Source organism: Notolabrus celidotus, chromosome 4, assembly GCF_009762535.1.
Source record: "Notolabrus celidotus isolate fNotCel1 chromosome 4, fNotCel1.pri, whole genome shotgun sequence".
NCBI classification, from domain to species: Eukaryota; Metazoa; Chordata; class Actinopteri; order Labriformes; family Labridae; genus Notolabrus; species Notolabrus celidotus.
Window position 1 is genome coordinate 36,954,629 of NC_048275.1, and position 24,413 is coordinate 36,979,041.

The 24,413-nt window shown below is 39.6% G+C and overlaps 1 protein-coding gene across 2 annotated transcripts; it reads left to right on the forward strand.

The window, feature by feature from the left end:
* Window positions 1–7,484: 7,484 nt before the first annotated feature.
* On the forward strand, window positions 7,485–13,357 carry tlx1 (T cell leukemia homeobox 1). 2 transcript variants are annotated; one of them, XM_034682138.1, is made up of 3 exons: window positions 7,485–8,083; window positions 10,060–10,297; window positions 12,474–13,357. In XM_034682138.1, exons 1-3 carry the CDS (start codon window positions 7,636–7,638, stop codon window positions 12,682–12,684), a joined length of 897 nt encoding a protein of 298 aa, XP_034538029.1. In that variant the 5' UTR covers window positions 7,485–7,635; the 3' UTR covers window positions 12,685–13,357. The 2 variants fall into 2 exon arrangements, with proteins under 2 accessions (XP_034538029.1, XP_034538030.1); XM_034682139.1 differs by having other exon boundaries at window positions 10,096–10,297.
* Window positions 13,358–24,413: the final 11,056 nt, after the last annotated feature.

Genomic DNA, 24,413 nt, shown 5'->3' on the forward strand with positions numbered 1-24,413 from the left:
TTAGCTGTGGCCCTTTGTTTAGTGACCCTGCTTCATCAGTGGACTGGCTCCAATACAAAGAATGAGAGGGCTGAGTTTTTATACAAGACCACTGTTGATCTGTGTCCATGCTGATAATAACGTCAGAGTACTAGTCCTCTATACCAGCACATACTCACACTTTCATTCCATGTCCTTCTCAGACTTGCCAATCTTTGTCAAAGTTATAGGTTGTTGGCTCTTTTCTCAAATACTCAGAGTGGTTATGTTTAGTTTGCTCTCCTTGTTTTTCTGCTCAGCCTCAGTCTTTATACCCAGGACTTCTTCTGTTAAACCACAAGACAGACCTCTGAAGTGCTTCACCTTCTGGAGTAAGGATGGATGCTTCAGGTTTAAGAGGAAATGTCTCACTCTGTCCAGAACTGTTTCTTTTTTTTTGTTGCTGGAAAATGAAATAAATAAGCCTCAGAAGCATCGACTCTCAAGTCCAGAACACGTCCAAGTGATAGAGACAAAACAAGGAGTCTTTGCCCTCTCATGTTTCACACTGATACTGAAACACTGATGTTGTCAAACAGAGAACCATAACAGCCTGTTTCCCTGACAATATGTGCGTCCATACTCTACAACCAGGTATATGTGTGTGTGTGTGTGTGTGTGTGTGTGTGTGTGTGTGTGTGTGTGTGTGTGTGTGTGTGTGTGTGTGTGTGTGTGTTTCCTCCACAGGGGAAGCAGAGATGTCGTGGGATGAATGGAGTCCACACACTGCCTGTGTTACGACACCGACAGGATGATCACTCACTTATCTGTGCGTCTCAGAAACCTCACTCTGTTATTTCAGAGCTGACGGAGAGAGTGTGTGTGTTAACTTCTGTCACTCTCAAAGTCCAGCAGCACCGACTCTCTGCACAGATACACACCACCAGGATCACACTCTGTTAATGTGCAAGAGGAAAAAGACTGAATATACCTGTGACTGAGGCTGAATGAGACCGGACATGCTGCTATGGTTACACATGAGGTCGTTATGCATGATGTATTTTTTCCCTACACCAGTTGTTGAATTGTTATGTATCTATGTTTTTATGTATTTGAGATTAGAGATATATTGAAACAACAGAACAGAGGTGAACTGCTGTCTCTTTGCATTTTATTCAGCCTGTCATCCTAAAATGTAACAAGGTTTGGTAAACGCTATCAGCCACAGTGTCTTCTTCTTGTTTTTAAGATTTGTGTGTAGTTTGTTGTTGACTGTAGCTTTCACTACTCAAGTTAAAGAATTATTTGAAGATGTCACAACAAGAGAACATCAATACGAAACATTACAGTACAATATGATTTGATACACTACTATGCAATTGTGCAATGCAATGGGATGTGATATGATGTGATACAGTACGATAACCTGCAATTCAATAAAATATAATAGGATACAATGTACTACAATGCAATGCGATGCGTTGCAATGTGTTGTGATGCAATTCGTTGTGATGTGTTTTGATGCATTGTAATCAAGCGGCAAACTCCGGTCTCAAACGATGAAGCCAATGCGGAAGTGATATAAACTGCAATACATCGAAAATCCTCTTGAGGCTGGCTGCAGAAACACCGGAAACCACATAGATATGAATGGGAAAAAGACGATCTTTGCAGCATTAATAAACATGTTTACAGCCTGGTCCAAAAAACGGCTTGGCCCTACAACGCTAATCTCTCTAATGGCACACACTGTACGGAGGGTGAATTTTTTTCTAACGTGACGGTTAAGAAGATATTAAGATTATGAGTTTTGCCCAAATAAGGACATGACTGACGTGACTCCCGGTCGGGAACACACAGCCATTGGCTAAGAGACTCACACTACGTCACACTCTGCCTAGTTGAGTTCCGCATTACCAATATGGCTGCTGCCGTCGATTTGCTTCAAAACAGCTCTCAGGAACAGATGGGTGACGTCACAGATACTACGTCCATATTTTTTACAGTCTATGATTGTAATGTGTTGCGATGCGTTGCATTGTATTGTGATGCATTATAATGTGATACAATGTGTTACGATGCGATAGGATGAGATACAATGCGATATGCGTTGCGAAGCGTTGCGATGCGATGCGATGCGATGCGTTGCGATGCGATGCGATGCGTTGCGATGCGTTGCGATGCGATGCGTTCCGATGCGATGCGATGCGTTGCGATGCGTCGCAATACGATGCGTTGCGATGCGTTGCGATGCGTTGCGATGCGTTGCGATGCGTTGCGATGCGTTGCGATGCGTTGCGATGCGTTGCGATGTGTTACGCTGCATTGGGATACGATGCGATGCGATACGATGCGATGCGATACGATGCGATGCGATACGATGCGTTGCGATGCGTTGCAATACGATGCGTTGCAATACGATGCGTTGCAATACGATGCGTTGCAATACGATACGTTGCAATACGATGCGTTGCAGTACGATACGTTGCAATACGATGCGTTGCAGTACGATGCCTTGCAATACGATGCGATGCGTTGCAATACGATGCGTTGCAATACGATGCGTTGCAATACGATGCGTTGCAATACGATGCGTTGCAATACGATGCGTTGCAATACGATGCGTTGCAATAGGATGCGTTGCAATACGATGCGTTACGATGTGTTGCGCTGCATTGCGATACGATGCGTTGCAATACGATGCGATGCGTTGCAATACGATGCGATGTGATGCATTGTGATGCGATGCGTTGCAATGCGATGCGTTGCGATGCGATGCGATGCATTGCGATGCGATGCGTTGTGATGCGTTGCGATGCGTTGCGATGCGTTGCGATGCGTTACAATACAATAAGATTTGAGGAGATGCGACATGATACAATACAATACAATATGTTAAGGTACATTTTATTGTCCTCTTTGAGAAATCTTTCTTACATTTAAGTCCTGCACAGTTCAACTGTCTCCTCTGTAGACACAAACCTCCACCAGTTGCACACATCATGGAAGATGGGACATAAAGAACATAGTGGACGTAGTGAGAAGTTACTGCCCCACATCACATCCAGGAGTTAGGGTTGAACCTGGGACCTCAGCACCGAGGACTCACACACTCTATAAACTGTGGTAGACAGAAAACAATCAACCTACAAATAAGAACACGCATTGATCTGACCGTCGGATAGCAAACGCACATGCTGGCATTTTATCAATGTCAGAAAATGAAGATGATATCAAACACTCCACCCAGTTTCCTGACCCTAATCCAGTCAGCAGTCAGGGAAAGCTCATCTTGCATTAAGAGAAAGGGCTGATGGTGCCGGCGCCAGAGAGGTTGAGGTCAAGGGTCAAGGATTCTGCAGGTCCTTGACCCTTGACCTTGCAAATGCAAGTTATTTATGCCTTTAGTCATTTAACACTGATCTACATTATCGATGCATGCAAAGTTCAGTTAAAGGCTTGTGATAACAAAGTGTTGTCAACCCTCTGAATTTAGATTATCGATTGTTAAAGACTTGTGTGTTATCAGGCTGAGTGTGATGGTGTTAATATCTTCACTTGGTTACATGCTACGAGCAAGCATCACTGGTATCATGGCTGTATTTATTAGCAAATCAGCGAAGCCTCATAATCAGTTTGATGTCAGATTGACAAATAACAGTTCTCACCTTATCACCACACTAACGTTTTTACCATTTTTGCTGTAAAGTTTTTACATTGAGGTCTATGGGGATTTGCTCTCCTCTAAAGCCTGCCTCTAGTTGTCGTGTGAGGAAATGCAGTTTATGGAAATTGTGCTGCGGCTTCAATGTCAGAGGTTTGCAGTTTGTCCCAAAGAAGTAAGGGTTTCCAGTCTCGGCCTGTGGAGGGATTGTGCAACAGATTTTCACATTGATGAAGGTGAGAGCAATGTTGGTTAAACCTACTGTGAGGAAACTCTTTCTGGCCTTCAGGCACAAACAAGACCGTCAGGAGAGAGAGTGATCACCTCTATACATAGGTAGTTGTTTTTTTACTACCTGGTAACACAGCACATAGACCTGCTTTATTCCCATCCAGATTCAGTGATAGGTTTGATTGTTCTAGAACAGCAGGGAGACACTTCAGCAAAGATAAAAGGGGTACAGTTTTGTCCACAGGTGACACGTTAAACACATATAAAAGAGCTCCTGTCAACATCATTAGAAATGTTTCAGAGATCAGCTGACTGACTCTGTGTTAAAGTCAAAGAGACTGAGTACTTCATGGTCAATGAAGAGCATGCTTCACTTTGGCAGGAAACAAAGGAAGTGGCATGACAGTGATGATTTCACTTATTCAGTATCAACATCCTGTGGCTCTCTGCAGGTAAGGTTTACATTTCCTCTAGATGTTAACAGATAATATTACTCAGCCAATGCTATGTTTCCCTGATAAGAACTGCTGTAGTAAATTATTTGTATATAACTGTAATTTGTAGTAAATAGAGCTACTGCAAGAGAACAGTACCGTATTATTAAAATCTTTGTTAAAATAAAAACAGATTTATTACAGGACTGCTGAATAGGTCAACTTAATGAGCTGGAGAGGGTCATAGTGTCCTCAGCAACAAGGGAGAAGTGTGATGAGTACAGCAAATTGCTCAAGATGTTCCCAAAAAAGTGTTTGAAAAGTTTTAAGAACCCTAAAAGCCAAAAGTGTCTTACACACACAGCTTTCTCTCCTGTATTTCTTAAGGCGTAAGGCTGACAGATCCAGTAAAAAGCTCCACATGAGACAGAGGAAGAGTCATATTTTAACAGTTTGGTCGGAGTCTGTGATGGACAGTGGCAGCCTCAGCTCTGGGGTGACTCTGTCTGTGGAGTTTATGCTACATAAAGAGCAGGAAATCAATAAGTGCCTCCTTCTGAAGAGAGGAGATGATTTTTCTTCGAAGCCCATGAGGACACTTGAGCTGCTGGATGAAAATGGTCGCTCGATAATTGAGTTTGAAAAGACGCCACAGTCAGTGTTACTGTCAGGCGTGTTAGGCCTGTCTGCCTCTGACTCTGACCACAGGCTGTGTTTACACAGTCTCTGTCCAGATGCAGAGAGTCTCCTGTGGAAATCTCAAACTGTCACTCACAAATCTGGTGCTGCAAAAAAAAAAAAAAAATAGAAATAATAATTTTTTTAAATGAGCATGAAGCAATAGCAAAAATAATAGTTTACACCATGGTAACTTTATGTCAAGTGGTCTTACTGCACATGTGGTGTTGTTATTATTATTATTATTATTATTGTTATTATTATTATTATTATTATCATTATTATTATTATTATTATTATTATTATTATTGTTATTATCATTATTATTATTGTTGTTATTATTATTATTATTAGTAGTAGTAGTAGTAGTAGAAGTAGTAGTAGTAGAAGTAGTAGTATTACTATTAATATTATTATTTTATTTTAAATATTTCATAATATTATTATATATATAGAATTATAATTTATTGTGTTTACCTTATTTTATGTATTTTATTTATTGTATTTATTGTATTCATCTTTCTCTCCTGTGCGCTGTTTCGTTCTTTCCCAACACAAAAGCATCATATTAATGCGTCTGCTAAATTATCATTAATAAAGCAGCATATGTTCTTGATTTGTACTTTTGCATGTTGGCCCTGTTCAGGATGGATTATCTGATCATCTAGAGCTACCTGCATTTAAATACAGCCTGCAGGTTTGTGTCTGCCTCTCGGTCACTGCGCTCCTCTCTCTCTGCTCCTCTAATGCTCATTATTGGTCCCGATTTAAACGCACTGCTGCACCTAAACGAGCAGATAGGCTACAACATGCATTAAAATTTGACGTCGGTCAGCTGGCCAATGAGAGCTGCGTAAAGCTCATCAAATATTAATCCCTTAATGACCCGAGTGGAGTAATTAAGTCCCTGTGGCTTTTAGAGGAGAGGAAATCAATGCGCCACACGGTTTAGTTTTTCATTTAATTGTTTTGGAGAGTGTGTGTGAGAGAGAGAGAGAGAGAGAGAGAGATTGTGTGTGTGTGTTGGAAAAGCACATGCAGAATATCATAAATAGGAAATGCGCTCGTTATTTATGATCAACGATGAAACAAAGTGAGATCCATTCGTTATGATAGAATAAAGATCTCTGTAATTTAGACCCGCCGCACCGCTCGCCTCATTCACATTTTTAATGAATGTATCCTAATGCGTAATATTGACCAATCATCTATTACATTATTAAAATGAGACTTCCTGCTCTGGGGTTTGCGCCACTTTCAGTCCTGAAAAGATGCAATGAAATATAATGTAAGGGAATCTTGCAGCAGCGCGTGCAGCTCTGTGGTGTTCCCACGGTAACAAATGAAAACGCATCAGTGTTTGCAGCACTGTCATCACTCTGAGCATGAATTAGTAATGGCGCCAGCTTCATAACAATAAATGAGCGGCCTTTATTAAACATCAATCATTTCCAGTGATTTATTTGTATCGTTTGAGCCCATTAGGCCTTTTTATTACGACTCCAAATTTCTGCTGCATTTCATCAAAACAGGCAGAGTCGAATGAACTGTCTCATTGATAAAAAAAAAAAATTTTAAAAAGCATGTCTAATATATATGAACTTGGCGTTAATCTTGAATTAGTGAGCTGTTTATTTTGCTCAGCTAAATGATGTCAAAGGTTTTATAAGCTTTATAGAAACTTGACAATGAGCCAAATTAAAAGACATCTTTGGCATTTTCCCATGTTATTCGTGTTCTGTAAATCAAACAGCTTCCTACACCAGATCCACGCTGACACTAAGCACTCCAAACTAAAGTTAGGGTCGGAGAGTCGTTGGCGTAATTACGCAATGTCCAAAAATATGATTTAAAAACGCATCTTTAATATTTAATTAGAATTACAGCGCGAGTGTTAATGTCGAAATAAAACAGGAAACAATCTGTAGTTCATAAAATATATAATTCAAGGAGCAAAAAAACACAGATACCAAAATAAATAGCCTACATCACTCTGCTGTTTGGTCCAGGGGTTCCTTTCGTTTTCTCTGGATAGATAGATAGATAGATAGATAGATAGATAGATAGATAGATAGATAGATAGATAGATAGATAGATAGATAGATAGATAGATAGATAGATGGGGAAAAAAAGAAAACTTAAATCGTTTTTTTTTATCCAGCGTGCTGAACCAAAGCTTTTAATGAGTGTGCCAGGGAGCCTTTGTGCGTAATTGTGTGTGTGCATGAGCGTGTGTAAGCGTGTGTGAAAAAAAGAGGGAGAGAGAGAGACTGAGGAAGAAGAGAGAAAGAGAAAAGAGTGTATAAACCTTGTATAGCAGTGTTATTGATCCGGTCCAGCTGTTAATCAGTGTTTTATGAAGTGCGTCATGAAGCCTCCGTGGAGCTCACACTGATTTTAACCAATCGAGTTTCGTGGCCTAAAATTGCTTCTTAATCTCGCGCTGTCTATTTGGCAGTTTGATTGATGTCCTCGCGCAGCACAGGGGGGTGGGTACAGGCCAGCAGTCCACCCTCGCACTCCTGCACGCTCGCACAGAGTGACGCACACACGTGCGGTCGTAGATAACGAACGGAGCTGAAGCGCGAGCAGCCCAGACGGAAGAGTCCGGGGAGCGGCGCGTGGAGCGACCTGTGTTCCTCGCCCCGGAGCGCAGGGCGCGCGGAGGCCATGGATCATATCGGGATTCTGGGGGCGCACTTGCAGCATCACACGCAAGTGGAGCCCATCAGCTTCGGCATCGATCAGATCCTCAGTAACGTGGAGCAGAGCTGCATGCTGGGCATGAGGATGCACGAGCCGGACTACGGACATGCGGCCTATAATGGCAGCGCGAGCAGCGTGAACTCAGGCTTCGCGTGCGGGAACACCGGATATAACGGCACCAGCAGCTCGTGCGGGATGGCCTCCCTCGGCGGGGCGTATCACATGAACATGGGGATGAACGCGAACGGGACTAACATGAACCCCGCCGGGGTCATCCGCGTGCCCGCACACCGACCTTTGAGCTGCGGGAACTCCTCTGGACATCCGGGCAGCGCGAGCATCAACAACCTGGGCTCGATCACGTTCCCGTGGATGGAGAGCAACCGGCGCTACACCAAAGACCGGTTCACAGGTAGGTTACAGTCTGCCTGCAGGATCCCAGTGTTACCGGCCTGTTAGAGGCGAGAGGCCTGATTTAACAGAGCTGACACTGATCTAATGATATTATATGTTTATTATATTTTTGAATGAAAGATAATATATGAAATGACTTCAGTGAGTGCAGATTGGTGTTTTGAATCATGCAATCAGTGATATCTTGAACTTGACGGATACCTGAAAGAAAACTCCTGAAAAACAGTAAAGAGTAGTTTTTAGACTCTATAGATTAATGCAGACAGAGCTTCTCTTTGTCATTCAATCATTGAATAATGACGCGCAGGATGTGTGAATATCAGAGGAAGCTGGCCTCGTGGTGAAAGTCTTGCTAGGCTTCCTTTTTTCTGGCTCTGAAGACTGATTTCTCTCCTGAGCTGAAAACTATTTCTATTTAGAAATCTGAGAGACTGATAAGGAAGCAGCAACACATGTGTGTGTTTGGAATCTTAATGAGATTAAATTAAATAAAAAATGTGTCGAAAAGAAAAACTATTTTGCCTCATACGTTTTTTTACTTGCTGAAAATTAGAAATAAGTTTGAAGGAGAAAACAGGTTTTAACAATGTAAGAAATCAGCTGCCAATAAACCGGATTTATGTGTGTGAGGTTCAGTGTTCATTTATGTCATATTTTGTAACACATGGTTAAAAAAAACTAAATTTAAGTTTATCAAATTCATACAAAAGTACAAGTGTCTTCTAAAAGAATAGAAAAATAAAATATAACATTTACATTAAAGCCTGTTTTACCTTTACATTCATGTTTATATAACCCAGATTAACACGCATCTTTTTCAGTGTCAGTGTATTATGAGAAACTTTATTTCACTAAAGGTAAAACTGCATAGAGCACCTGTGAATGTTGAGGTGGAGTTATGCAGTCACAGCCTGACACAGCTGCTCTGCAGTCCTGTAGTAACGCAGTGAATATGAGAGTGTGGCCTGCAGCACGGTGAACGGGCTGTTGATATGATGCTCTGTAATATTTACAGCTGTAAAACCAGTGTGTACAGTTTCATCACCTGAAACCTGTCTACAGTCACGACGCGTCCTCAAGTTCCCATGTAAAAATCAATAGATACATAAATATAAGAATGAGAAATTAAAATCCTGAATAAATTCACTTTGATAATTCTGATCTTTAAGTTGTTTCTCTGAGCTTTTATTCAACGTGTGGAATCTGTGAGTGTGATGAAGTAGAGCAGTGTGATCTTTCCTCTGAAGCTGTCCTTGCTGCAGTCTCCCTCTCTCCTCTGTTTTTACCTGCTGCACCTCACATGACTGTCGCTTTAGCTCCCTGTACGCTCTTCAAATGTCTCCCTGCTTCTGAGAGAACATCCAAAGCCTCCATGGTGTTCACTTTATTTACTCTCTGTATCTGTCACTGAAGGCCTCACTGACCTCCTGTTAATACGCAGTGAAGTCATCATTATTTAATACACATTTCACCTTTACATCAAGCTCTCCGAGGTTTTTTGTTCTTGATTTTTTAAAATAAAGACATGAAACAACATTATGTGTTTCTAAATGTATGGCCTCCGTTTATTTGGAATTGAATATAAAAAATACAACACATCTATGAATATGTTCCAGGGAATTTAATAAACACAACATGCATTTAACTTCACAGCAGGTCATGTTCTCCTGAACTCTTTCACTGTAATATTATTAAAATAAGACTACTCAAACACACCCAAGCGCGCACTTAAGGTGTTTTATATTTGGTGTTTAACTCAACAGAGTGTAAGGACATCATTCTGGAAACATTCAGACCCTGTATAATTTTATATCTGGTCATTAGAGATGACATGTGGACTCTCATTTTGCTCTGTCAGCGCGCTCTCCCTCACTTCCTGTCCGGCTGCTTTGACTGTTCCTGACTTTACTGTCCTCTCCTTTCCTCTCCTCTCCCGTCCTGTCCTCCCCTCCTCTCCTCTCCCGTCCTGTCCAGTGTCCCTCTCACCTCTGACTGTGACGCGTCGTGTAGGTCATCCGTACCAGAACCGGACCCCTCCGAAGAAGAAGAAGCCCCGGACGTCGTTCACGCGGCTGCAGATCTGTGAGCTGGAGAAACGTTTCCACAGACAGAAATACCTGGCGTCTGCTGAGCGCGCGGCCCTCGCCAAAGCCCTGAAGATGACCGACGCACAGGTCAAGACCTGGTTCCAGAACAGACGCACCAAGTGGAGGTGAAAAGAAAACGTTTATAAATCTGTAAAAATACATTTTTATTCTCATAACAGTGCAGGTGTTGATTCTCCCACAAAGGGGTCCTGCACTCTGTAAACGGGCTCTCAGGGAACCCACGGTGGTTAAAGAGGCTTCACGAGGCCGCAAAATGTAGAATATGTTTACTGACTGATGCTTTAATTTCTCTATCATAATTATTTCACTGAACATTAACAAACAGAAGCTGTGTCCCCTCAGTGAGCAGCTTTAAACGTGCAGACTGGTCACACCACATAAAGACACGAGCGCTTCGTGCTCAGGTATTTGGAGACTCTCTCTGCGTGGATTTGTCGAAGCTCATAATCCCACTGTTTCAAAATGCACTGACAGACTGAGAAAGCTTTATGAAACACATACTGTGAGGGAGGAAATAGGTGAAAATAGAACAATAAATTAAATACAAAAGGATATTTATTGACCTGTTTTTGTAAAATAATTATTGAAAATAAATTTGGTTCATGGATGACACATGGGGTCAGATGCCTCGTTTTTTAATAATGAGATGTACTCATCCACTTCATTATAGATATCTGGGTGTGTAGCATAAATACATAGGCCGACTTTTATTCACTTGATTTATGTAGTCAAGTCAATTCAACTTTATTTATATAGCGCATTTAAAAACAACCCGTGTTGGTGCTTTACAAGGTAAGAGGTTAAAAGTACATTAAGACAACAATAAACAACACAAGATAATTATATAAAAGTAAAGTCAAGTAAAAATCAGTCGGGATATTAAGGTCCTCATCTGGTGAAGGCCAAAGAGAAGAGATGGGTATCCAACAAAAACATCTAGGCCTGTTTATTTACTCTGTAAACGGAGGCTATCTTTCAGTGAATGATTGTTGCACATTAAATGTTTAGTCTATTAGAAACAGTATAAATAATGTAATTATTTTCAGGTTCCCTGTTGTTTTGAAATATTTTGAATTAATATGTGAAAATATTATTATTATTGTTGTTATTTTTACTGTTAATATTATTGTTATTATCATTATGGAAAGATAATAATAATAATAATAATAATGATAATGATAATGATAATAATAATAATAAAATAATTATAATACAAATTTAAAAAGCAGAGTGAAGAAAATTGACAAATTAAAATCTGTTTACTTTAATCAGCCGTCTCTCGTCTCTCAATTGCGCATAAACAGGTCTGCTGCATTTTGAGGGACAAATAGAGTTTTAACTATTTTACCTGCAAATAATCAAATTTATAAACCATTCACCGTCAGGAAAAAATAAATTTAAAATGCCATAATTTTTTTCTTCGTGTTATTAAGGTGATCTTTCCTGGTTTAAATCACGGCCTCCATTCTCAGGCTGATCCACAGTACATCCAGCATAAGATAAGATATACTTTATTTGATCCCCCATTGGGGGAAATTCTTTTGTTACAGCAGCTTACAACACGGGACAGGGGAATAAAACAATGTACTTACATAGTTAAGAATATAATAAAAAATAATAATAGCAATGACAAAGGTAAAATAAAATAAAATAAAATAAAATAAAATAAAATATGGCAACTATCACAGATATATACACACTATGTACACTTCTATCTGATAAATAGATAAGGTAAGTTATTGCACGATAAAAATTGTTCCAGGTTATTAAAACAAACATACACAGTATGAAGAACAGTGTGATTCAGATGGATACAGTAGTTATTTGTGAATGTGCCAAGTCACATAGTAACTTCCATGTAGTGGAATGAAAGATGAGAACAGCTGATTAACGGGACACAGCAGTGCTGGTGTTAAACAGTCTGATTGCAGGTGGGATGAAGGACCTGTGGTAGCGCTCCGTCCTGCATGAGTAATATTTTGTTACAGCTGTCCACTTGTGTTGGTTTGCAGGATGTTCAGGGACAGACTACACTTTTATTGTATGTGTTAGGATGTAAAATAGCCTCTACCCTACATATTTCACCATGCAGGAGAAAACGTGTTTCACCATAATATATATATATATATATATATATATATATATATATATATATATATATATATATATATATATATATATATATATATATATGTGTGTGTGTAGCGGGTTAGGGTCTTTTACTGTCGTCTCGGTTGGATGTAAAAGCGAATGTGTCCTGTTGTCTCGTCGCTGTTGCAGACGGCAGACGGCGGAGGAGCGCGAGGCGGAGCGGCAGCAGGCCAACCGGATCCTCATGCAGCTGCAGCAGGAGGCCTTCCAGAAGACCATCAACCAGCCCGTCACCCCGGACCCGCTGTGTCTGCAGAACAGCTCTCTGTACGCCCTGCAGAACCTGCAGCCCTGGACCGAGAACACCGCCAAGATCAGCAGCGTGTCGGCCTGCGAGTAGAGCCAGCACCCGGCCTCCTGCGGGGCGTGCGTGCCGGGGTCAGAGACAGAGACGGGGACACGAGTCCTCCGAGAGGCCCCGGTGCAGGACACTTTTGTATGGGTCTGTGTTCGCAGGTCGTCTGCCTGCTCCTCTGTCAGACTGACAGACCAGAAACCATGCTCCAGGCCCCCTCAGCACGTGACGGGGGTCCGCTCCTCATCCGGATTCTTCACGGGTCTGGACTGAATCCACGCTCCAGCCCTCCAGAGAGCAGACTGATGTTCTGGGAGTATTTGAGGGGGGGTCGTGATGACAGTGAGCTCCATTGACACAGAGCCCACGAGAGGAGCAGGACGGTGTGACGTCACTGAGGTGTTGTACTATATTTACCTGTAAAGGACTTAATGTTTCATAAACAGCATATTTTCATATTTGATGTTGGATAAAAAGAAACGTGTGTTCATGTCTGCATTACTTTGTCTGTCTGTGTTTACAAGAAGACTTTTTACTCTGTAATAATGTCCACCCAGCACTTCTATCAGCACCTTTACAGACTCACATCAGCTGAAAGGACCTCACGTGATGACTTACACTCACTGCGGGTATTTGTCTATTCCACCATTATTATACAATAAGAGTTTATTGAATTGCACTTTGCAGCTGCATTAAACAACGACCACTTTTGACCACAGCAACCACGAGTCACTGTTCTTTGACTCTCATTTTCTGTCTCTGTATACATTCACAAACTGTACTTTGGTTGTGTGTGTGTGTGTGTGTGTGTGTGTGTGTGTGTGTGTGTGTGTGTGTGTGTGTGTGAAGAACAGACTGTAGAAAACACCTCAGAGTGTGAGGGAGCTGCGCAGTCATGTTGTTGTTCAGTCAATAACAGAGTCGTATAAATGCCTGCTGCCACCAGTGATAATTGAGAGAGAGAGAGAGAGAGAGAGAGAGAGAGAGAGAGAGAGAGAGAGAGCGTGCGTTACAGGAGGATTTCACATCAGTCACATCATCTATTTCTCTCCACAGTGATGACAATAAAACATTTTGGACACTGAGTTCATATTTTCTCTGCAGACTTTGTGGTTTAAAGTAAATGTGAATGTTTTGCACATTTTCAAACCATGTGTAACTTTTAATTTGTACATTTTGGAAAAATCGTTTCGACCTGGTTTGCACATTAACACCACAAATCTTTTCTTTCATTTAATGAAAACTTTAGGGCAAAAAATGTTATTTTTATTTTTTATTTATTTGTATTTAATTTGATTTAACCAGGAAAACCACATTGATGTTCAGAATCTCTTTTACAAGTGTGTCCTGGCCAAGATCAGCAGCAGCACGTTCCAACAAAGTTCCAACAACACAGAATTCTAAAACATGACAACATATCATGAATTTCAGAACAAAAGTTATCATCTACAAGCTGATGCATCTAACTCAAGAGCCTTCAGTCTGCTTTAAAGACATTTAAAGAGACAGGCCCTCTTAAACCCAGGTTCTCCTGCAGCAGGTTCCAGGCTGCAGGAGCAGCCTATCTAAAACTCTTTTTATCCATTTCAAGACGCACTCTGGGGACCGAAAGAAAAAACAAGTGTTGTGACTGGGTCACAGAGCGGAGACTGAAGCTTCCAGTCTTTTTTGAATGAATAAAGTTGCATAAATACGAGGGAAGCAAGTTAAGAATCGTCTTAGAAACAAGGACATGCCAGTGATGTAGTCTATGGGTAGACAATGCAGACCAGCCAACTCGTTATCCATCTACAGTTCCTGTTTCAGCCTAATTCTTTAGTTTAGAGAAGTTTTCAAGGTCACTTCTGGAAAGAAAACTATGAGGACATAATTACTGTCTTAAAAATAAGTCAATAGGTAACATGTTTACAGTGAGCGATGAGAATTTGAGGTCAATACAAGATACTTGTGCTGAAAGAAAGGATGAGCACTCAGTGAAGAAACCCACCCCACTACACCCTTTACTGATTCATTTAGTAGCCTACCCCATGGCTCCTGATGTCCCCCAAGGCCTGAGATAGAAAGGACAGAAGGGGAGCGAGAGCCAGCACATTACTGGGGTTATCAAGTGGATCAAGTGGGCTCCTCCCTTCACTGATGTTTCCTTTAGTTAGGCCCACAACACCTCGGAGAGGCTCAACAGTTAACTCTGGAGTCCCAGAGTAACCCCCCTCCACGCCAGCTCCCACTGTCCATCATATCCACCAACAGAACACCCCAATTTAATAATCCAACCCATACAGTACTGCCACATTCAATGGACCCAGGCTCTATACGTGCAAGCTCCAGGTAGTGACAACACTGATACTCTAGCACCTGGATCCTAGCAGTCCCCACCCCCCAACACACAAGAAGAGGAGTCTGTAGCTAGATGTTAGAAGAAAGGGGAGGCAGAGTCAGGGACGAGATGCCAGTCTAGGTTATTACTATTATGAGAGACTGAATTGAAGGAGAAACACTTTGGACAAAGCAGACAGCACTGAGCTACTTTCAGATTAAGCATTGATGCATGTGGATTCTTCTTTTGTTCTTCAACCAGCTTTGAAATCTCGTCTTTAAGTAGGTCCCTGCATTGACTCTGCATAACTTTTAAGTGGAGTGACATGGTAAGTGGAGTTTCGACAGGTTTTAAAGTTAACATTGATGTTAAAACTGAACCATGCAAAGAAGAAACCATTTATAAACATGATCCAGAAAGCCAGAGACTTTTCTGGACCTGAGCCCGTTTAAGATGGACTGAGGGGAAGTGGAAAACTGTCCTGTGGTCTGATGAATCAAAATCTGACATTCTTTTTGGAAATAATGGACGCTGTGTCCTCCGCTCTAAAGAGGAGAGGGACCACCAGGCTTGTTATCAGCTCACAGTTCAAAGCCAGCGTCCCTGATGGTATGGGGATCATAAGAGTCCATGGCATGGGGAGCTTCCACATCTGTGAAGGCTTCATTAATGCTGAACAATATATACAGGTTTAGGAGTAACATATGCTGCCATCCAGACAATGACGTCTTCAGGAAGACCTTACAGATTTCAACAAGACAACGCCAAACCACATTCTGCACATATTACAACAGCATGGCTCTGTAGTAGAAGAGTCCAGGTGCTGAACCGGCCTGCCTGCAGTCCTGACTCATCCCCCATTGAAAACATAAAATATGATAAAGGAGACCCTGAACTTTTGAGAGGCTGTAATCCTCTATCAGGCAGGAATGGGACAACATTTGACTTTGAAGTCAAGACCTGGTCTCCTGGTTCACCAACGTTTACAGAGTGTTGTTCAAAGAAGAGCTGATGAACACAACGATAACATGTTCCTGTTGAAATGGAATCAAACTTAAAATGAGCAGATCTTTTTCGTATAACAATAAAACAAATTCAATTTCAATGTTTAATTTGTTGTCTTTCCACTATTTCACCAATTATCAGATTTTATGTAGCAAGGTGGACGATTAAATGAAGATAACATCCCAGTGAGAGACTCAGAGCATCCACATACATGATCATGAATGCTGAATCAAATGTTAAACAAAGAGAAATAAGAGCTGAGATGAAACCGTTAACAGCGTAATCATTAAAGACGATGTAAAATAGATGAGGAGAGACAGGGTCAACTTGAACTAAAGGCCATCAAGAAGAGGTAAGTGACTGAGCAGACCCTGGATAGGAGCACAAATTCTCAGTCCTCTCTGTTCTTAAGTCTGGGTCTCAGGACTTCTAAGAGCAGCTGGTAAGTTGAGTGTGATAGTGCAACAGATCAGACAGGAAGGTGCCAATCCATTTCAAAGCCTGAGAAACAAAATACAATTTAAAATCATGAAGTCAGTGCAGACAGGCTTAAACTGTTGTAATGTCGTCACACTCCTTTCTTCTGTTGAGCAGACGTGAAGCAACATTCACACAAGCTTGAGACGCCACAAGACAACTAATCTAAGCCTGAAGTCAAGTCAACTTTATTCATACAGCACATTTAAAACAACCAGTATTTGCCAAAGTGCTTTACAAGGTAAAAAGTACGCAAAGACAACAATAAACTACACAATACATTATATAAGATAGTCAAATCAAGTAAAATCATATATCAATGATCACATCTTTAGGAGAGAGCCAAAGAAAAGAGGTGGGTCTTCAACAATGATTTAAAACATTCAATAGTCGGGCAGATCGTATCTGAAGTGATAAGCTGTTCCAGAGATTAGGGGCAGCTATTGCAAAGCTCGATCACCCCGGGTTTTAAGAAGAGTTTTCAGCACATCCAGGAGCAGCTGGTTGGTTGACCTCAGTTCTAAAGCTGGAGTTTAAACATGGAAAAGATCAGCCAAGTAAGATGGTGCCTGGTTAAATTGTGAAGACATGAAAGGGAAAGTTTGAAATCAATCCTGTGAAAGAAAGAAAGTCATCAAGTCATCAGTGAAGAGTCTCAGCACCACAGACATCCAGAGGGTTAGGTTGTTCAATACATATTTTCATTAAGATCTAAATCTACTTTATTAAAAGCTTAAACATCTTCCAGACAGTACAGCTGTGGCAGCATGAAATCTTTACTTTTGTTGTTGTTTTGAATTTCAGGGTAAAACTGAATCCCCAAGGTGTAAAATCAAAGGTTTTGTTTCTATAATCCAGACAATGAAATGATGTTATGTGTAATAATGTTTTAATGTGATTAACATAAACAAGAGGGGGAGGACATTTGTGTTTTTAGGGGTCATCACACTCCAGAGCTGCTGACTAAGCTATTTTAAAAGTAAACTTCAGACTTAACTTTTTAATCTGGCATTTAACTTGGAGTCATTACCTTTTACCCTGGACTGCATTATTAACACTATGAGCATTGTTTAAGCATCATTTTTATTTATTTGATTGTATTCGGTCTTATTGTACCTTAGTTTATTTTTTGTTTTATTTTTCTGATATTTCTCTGTTTTATTTTATTAATTTTGGCATAATAATTTTCTATTTAAGCATTTGATATCACTGTCCTCTATCTTAACTAACTCTCTAACTCTGAATCTGAATTAGGAACTGGATTCTTGTGTTTTTTTTAACTTCTATGTTTAAATTATTTTTCACACTAACACTCCTTGCAAATAGTTCATGTGTTTTCTCAGTCTGTACAAAAATCTGTGTATTTTGATGTGAATTTGAGTCTGCAGTGAATGCTGAGCACGCTGTCAGACAGTGTGTGTGTGTGTGTGTGTGTGTGTGTGTGTGTGTGTGTGTGTGTGTGTGTGTGTGTGTGTGTGTGTGTGTGTGTGTGTGTGTGTGTGTGTGTGTGTGTGTTTTTAGTGTGTGATGTGATGCTCTCCAGAACCCCTCTCTAAAAGGTGGAAGAGGAATGTAAAGGAGAATTTCCCCGTCCTCCTGGAAGCTTCTGCGCTGAGTTGCTGAAGGTGAGCAGCACAGAAACCTCCTGGAGTTCCTCTCACACATCCAGCAGGATTTCCCCCAGGGAGGGAAACCAGCGCAGAGAGGTGGAGTCCAGAGCTGATAAAGATAACGCAAGATGAGAAAAATCCAGAAGAGAAACCTCTGTTCTTTGGGCCTCAGTGTGTTTGTGCACTAAATGGACGAAGGTGTGTGGACATTTAAAAAACAGCCGTACAAAAATAACAGCCTGCAGTTCTATTTCAAACTCAAAACTTCACTCTGATGGGGAAAATGAAGTTAGCTACAGCTCTTAAAAAAACATGACAACTCTAATTGCTCTATTATTTTAATTTGTCGCAGACACAAAGAAAAAGTATATCAGAGATGTCCTTCAGTTTTTAGTTTTCAGTAAAGCTTCATGTCCTGTGAGAGCTCCATGAATCATTTCTCACTGAGAAGCTGCAGATGCCTTTAAACACTCACTCAGTGCTTTTAAAACTGCAAAGGATGAAAACACTCCTTTCCTTTACAATCATCAGAATCAACAGAGAGCGAAGGTCCTTTCAGCCACACACACATGCTGGTTGTCAGTCAGGACGGTATCTACCCTGAGCATGGTCACTTCATGTCTGTGTAGTAACCTGTCCCTTAGCTCAAGTTTTAAACTTTGTGGGGACCAGGTTCTTGAACAGTCCACCATTATCAGGTTGTGTTATATGTGAAGGAAAGCCCATTGTATGTCCTTTATTAGCATCTTTACCTTGAGAAGGTTGGAATCTGTTAATGTCACAATATTTGTTTGTTAGTCTCAGTCTGTGAGGCTCTCAGTACGTCCATAGCTGATGAGCTGCAGGCTGTAATTCACTTGAGGAAAGATGTGTGTCATTGTCAGATATAAGCATCATAATTTCTGTATGTTTTAATGATTATAACGGTTCCATTTTCCATCATTGTTGTTCTGTTGAGATGCTTTGCTATTGTTTTATTGACCGTATATTTATGTGTGCAGTCTTTCTACTTTGCCTATGAGCTACCTCATTCCTCATTGTAAAATGTTATAAATTGTTTATTTGTATCTCCCAGTAGATTCCATATTCTTCTCAGATTAGAGTACCTGCCCAAAGGAAAATGTTACTGCTCAAAGCTTTCTCTTCTAAGTCTCTGGAGACAAAATTGAGATTCTCACTTCAGCCTCATTCAAGTTTCAAATTGTTCTCATTTGTTTCTCATTGGTTTCTCCTAAAATTCACTAGGAGAAATAGTTGAGACCATGACATGAGTCTTATCTGAGACTTAAATGAGAGATCTCATTAATGGCTCATTTTCTTCTCTTTTTTAAATTATGTTTTTGGCCTTTTTGCCTTTATTTGACAGGCTGAAGAGAGACAGGAAATGTGGGGAGTAGTGAGCGGGGGAAGACATGCAGGAAATGGTCAACCGGCCCAGAATCAAACCGGCGACCCCTGGGATGAGGACTGTAGCCTCTGTATGTGGGGCGCTTAGACCGCTAGGCTGCCAGCGGCTAAACAAATCCTCCCCTTTAATTGTAATAATCTGGCTAAATCTGGTCAGCACCTTTGTGGCCCATATTTTAAATAAATAATCTGTCATACCTGGTATGAAATCTCTATCTTTAGCAGTTTCTCTCAAATCCACTAAATCTTTGTGAAGTTGTTTTGTTCCAAACAGACTTGTAAAGGAATGACCATATTGTGAAGTCAAAGAAGAGATCGTTTGACATCTAAATAGCTGATCTGAAGTGGTTCAAATGTTTTAATGAGAATTGTAAGTTTGTGTACAATTACATTGAAATCTTAATTTTGCAGGGCACTATAAATGTTCATGAAAAGATGAGCTCAGGCTCTTTCTTTGCTCCATCTGAGCTCAACTTGAGACACAAAAACTCAGTCTGACAAAAACAAAGGGATGAGGTTTGATTGAGACAATTGAGAGAGCTCCCTGATTTCTCCACCTGAGCTCAAAAGGAGTCACATCACTTGAGAAATACCTGAGAATCATTTCAGATTTTGACGAGATCTCCTTTTGAACTGAAAGGGAGACTAAGCTGAGACTTTTTACAAATTTTTTTCTGGAGGCAAGAATGAGAAACAGGAGACATAAGCTATAGTCTCATTTTGCTTTCAAACAGATCTCATTGTTGTCTAGGAGACATAAAAGAAACACTTTTGAGATCTCCTCTCTAGATTTATTTTCCTATGGGTGAACAGGAATCTCAGCCTCCATGATTCTTTTACTGGAGTCATTCTACCATAGTGTTTGCCAGCTCTATTCAGCCCAAATGTAGAGGCCCTAGACCTCTGTTATAATATGTATAGGTATGTGTTACACGTTAAATAAAACAGATATTTGATCATCAGAGAGCTTCAAAGTTGTCAGTAGCTATATCTTGAGCTTTGGACTGAGCAGCACCAGCTGTCTTCACCTGCTTCTTAAATTTAAGCTAGGCTACCTTGACTTCAGCTGTCATTGCCTGGACGTAGTCTCAGTGACGTCACCCTTTGCTTTAGGAAGAATGGTTTTGAAGCCTGTCACGACCCTAACCACAGTATATACACTACCAGTCAAAAGTTTGGACACACCTTCTTATTCAGTGGTTTTTATTTATTTTAATGATTTTCAACATTATAGATTAATACTGAAGACATCAAAACTATGAAATAATCTGGTTTTACCATAATCTGGATTACAACAGTAGTCAAACAGGGCTATCCATTGTGTACTAACCCTACCTCTGAACAACACAACTGATGGTCTCAAACACATTAAGAAGGCAAGTCATTCTACAAATGAACTCTTGACAAGGCTCATGTTCATTAGAAACCATTCAAGGAGACCACTTCATGAAGCAGACTGAGAGAATACCAAGAGTGTGCAAAGCTGTCATGAAGGAAAAAGGGGGCTACTTTACAGAATCTAAAATATAAAACAGATTCTGCTTTGTTTAACACTTTTTGGTTCATTCAATAATTCCATATATGTTCTTTCATAGTTTTGATGTCTTCAGTATTAATCTACAGTGTTTACAATCATTACAATAAATACAAACCCTTGAATGAGAAGGTGTTTCCAAACTTTTGACTTGTAGTGTAAATACATGCATCACTCTCTTGTTTTTTAAATCCTTTTTATATCTTCAAAATGGATGTGTTATTAAAAATATATATTTGAACTTAAACGTGTTTATTTCTGCTGTAAAATATGTATTCTAATGGGTGTTTATGGAGATCTTTGGCTTCTGGAGGCAGCCTCAAGTGGACTCTCAAGGAACTGCAGTTGTTTGCTGTTCAGTGTATCCTTCATTTCTTAGAGTTGGAGGTTGGCACTTGGTCGTAGCTGGGGGAAAAGTGGGACTCACTACCAGGGCATGAGTAAAATAACAATGGCTATATAAAAGGATGTGATTTTCAACTCTTTGAAAAGTGGAGCATCTTTCTGATTGTTCCTCTCACCTCTACTTTAATCCTGAAATGGTTCAGTCCACCCCACAATAGGATTCATCTGACTGCAGTCAGAAGAGCAAAGTGATGATGCTGGAGCAGCCTCTCTCCCGAGAGCAAACTGAGAATATCGAAAAAGAAACATAAGGAGGAAGAGAGTAAGCAAGCAGAGAGAAGCATGGTTAGAAAGTTATTTCCAAAGAAAGGTGCACACGACTCGGAAGGTCAAAACAAATCCCAGAAACTCAAACTCTATTACGTCCCTCCAAGAAGTTTGAGTTTTGGGACATTTTCATGGACAGCACTGGAGAAGAGTACCTTTCTCACTGAACGACAGACGTCTGTAACATGAGCAGACACATGACCAAGTCTGACAGGAGAAAACGTTCTCATCGGCCATGTATATTAAAGTTTATGAAAGCTTGTATTTTTGTCTGATTTTACACTTTAAAACAATCTTCACCCCAATTAGCCTCATCATATCTTCCTGTGTGTCACTTCTCCAAGTGTTTAGTCTACCCAGTGTTTATTCTTTAGAGTATGCCACCTGTATGCTGTAACAGTGAGCTGTAATAAGGGTTACTCCCTCAGGTTTTAAAAGAGGTGGAATCTAAATGATCTGCTCAGTTTTTGATGACATGGCATAAAGTTATATACATAACCCTTTGCTGATAGCCTTTCATTTTCAAGTAGTGTTTTTGTCTAAAAATATAGGTACTCACTTCTATCATATCTCTTTCTATCTCTTCGTCTGCCCATAAAAGCTCATTAGACCAGCACTTCAATGCCTCTTGTGTGAACAAGTTAATATCATGTTTGCACAAGAAAATAGTGTGTGCACACAAGATAAAGATAACAATCACCTTTTGAGGAGTCCAGGGGATCCAGAGAAAATGTAAGGTGACTCTGTCTCATGAAATCACTAATGAAGTGGTTGTATGGTAGTGAAGAAGGTTGTATTATTATTTCAAATATCAGACCCTGTTCAACACAGTGTGTAGAGTGTTCTTAATCTGGAATTATATCTGTCAGTATAAGGATTTTTTTTTTGAAACTGGACATTGATCTTTGATACAATCTGTAAACCAGAAAGAAACATAACACTGTTTCTTCTCTTGTATTACATCTAGTTTATATAGGATGATTTTCACATTATGCTAACTCTGATTTATTGTAGTATGAATTTGGTATTATAATCAGGGTCAGACAATTGGGATTTCTGTTTGATAATGCTCACTAAACATTTCCGACATTTCCTATTTTATTTTTAAAGGGTATTTAGAATTATTCTATTTATAGATGCTTTGAAATTGATTTATTCTCATAACAATCTTTGCCTCTCCAAATGCTTATTAGGTCTTTCTTTTAGTTTGACACCAGACAGAGAATGAAATAGAACTTCCACATTCTTTTTTTTTTGTATTTAAATTTTATTTTTATGTCTTACATTTTTATTTCCATCCCTACTTTTGGCTTAATTTGTACTTTTATCATCGTGTCATATTGTTTTATCTTAATCTGCTCTGTCTTTGTTAAATGTGTCCTTTTTTATTGTACGTGAAGAGATTTAAAGAACAAGATAAGGAAACATTACAGATACAGAAACTAGAATTAGATGGACATCAATGGAGGAGTAATTAAGTTACTTACAGTTACGAAGAGAAAACAGAAAGAAGAAAACAACATTCAAGTAAAAAGATAAGAGAGCAAAACATGACAAAAGAGATATTAGAACATTTTTTACAGCTCCACCACTCACAGGTTTAAATTTGATATTTACCCCAAATAATTAGGCGTCATGATAACCTGAATTTAGAATATTTGTATTTAAATTGTCCGTACGATGGATTATGTTGTTGCTTGTATATTAGGGTATTTCATCAACTTTTAAACATAACCAGCTGTAATCATCAGACGAAAGCAACTTAGTAAAAAATGAATGGTTCAATAGTTTCCACTTCTAACAAACAGAAATTAAAAATAACTCAACTCAACTCATCTTTATTTATATGTCACCTTTCAAACATTCAATGCAGCTCAAAGGACATCAGAAAAGAACAGAGACAGAAAACAACAGCAACAGATAAAATGATACAAGACTAAAACTATTTTATGGAATAACACACCACAATTCTTTTGTGATAGACTAAAATATTCTGGTTTTAATCACAGGTATACAATAATACTAATACTAATAGTAATAATAATAATTATTATTATTATTATTATTATTTGTAGAATTTATATAGCGCTTTTCTAAGTACTCAAAGTCGCTTATATGACATGTCATGTGAGTACTGGTTATCTGTTAACACCAAGTCCTAGAACTAACTGTATGATGAGATCTGTTACTTTTTTAGGTTCCTCTACCTGGATTCTGCTCCCCACCAACATGAGATCAAAAACAAAATGTATTTTATAAAGTCACTCAAACAAATGCTGATGAATTTCTGATAGACGTTGTTATGTTATCACTGTTTTGAAACGTTTTATTTTGTAAATTTTTGGTGCCACGTGTTTGTGACAATATTGTTTTTGTTTCCATTTTTTTGTTGATTAATGCTACCCATCATTTATTTGCTCAGATACTTCATCTATTTCTCATTTTCATTTTTGATTTTTATAATTGGCTGCTCTAGCATTTGTGTTTTATGGATACTGTGTGATTTTAAATAATTGTTTTTCTTATTTTTGTTTTGTTGTGTGGACCCCAGGAAGACTAGCAACCACACTCTGGAAGCTAATGGGGATCCAAATAGAGAATAGAGAATAAAGACAGAGGAATGTGAACTATTCTGCGCTTCTGTATACGTTATTATTCTATTTTATTTTATTTGATCTCATTTGTATTTATATCTTATTTTATTCCTTCTTTCTTTTATTATTTGACTTTCTTTCATACTGTATAAGAGCGT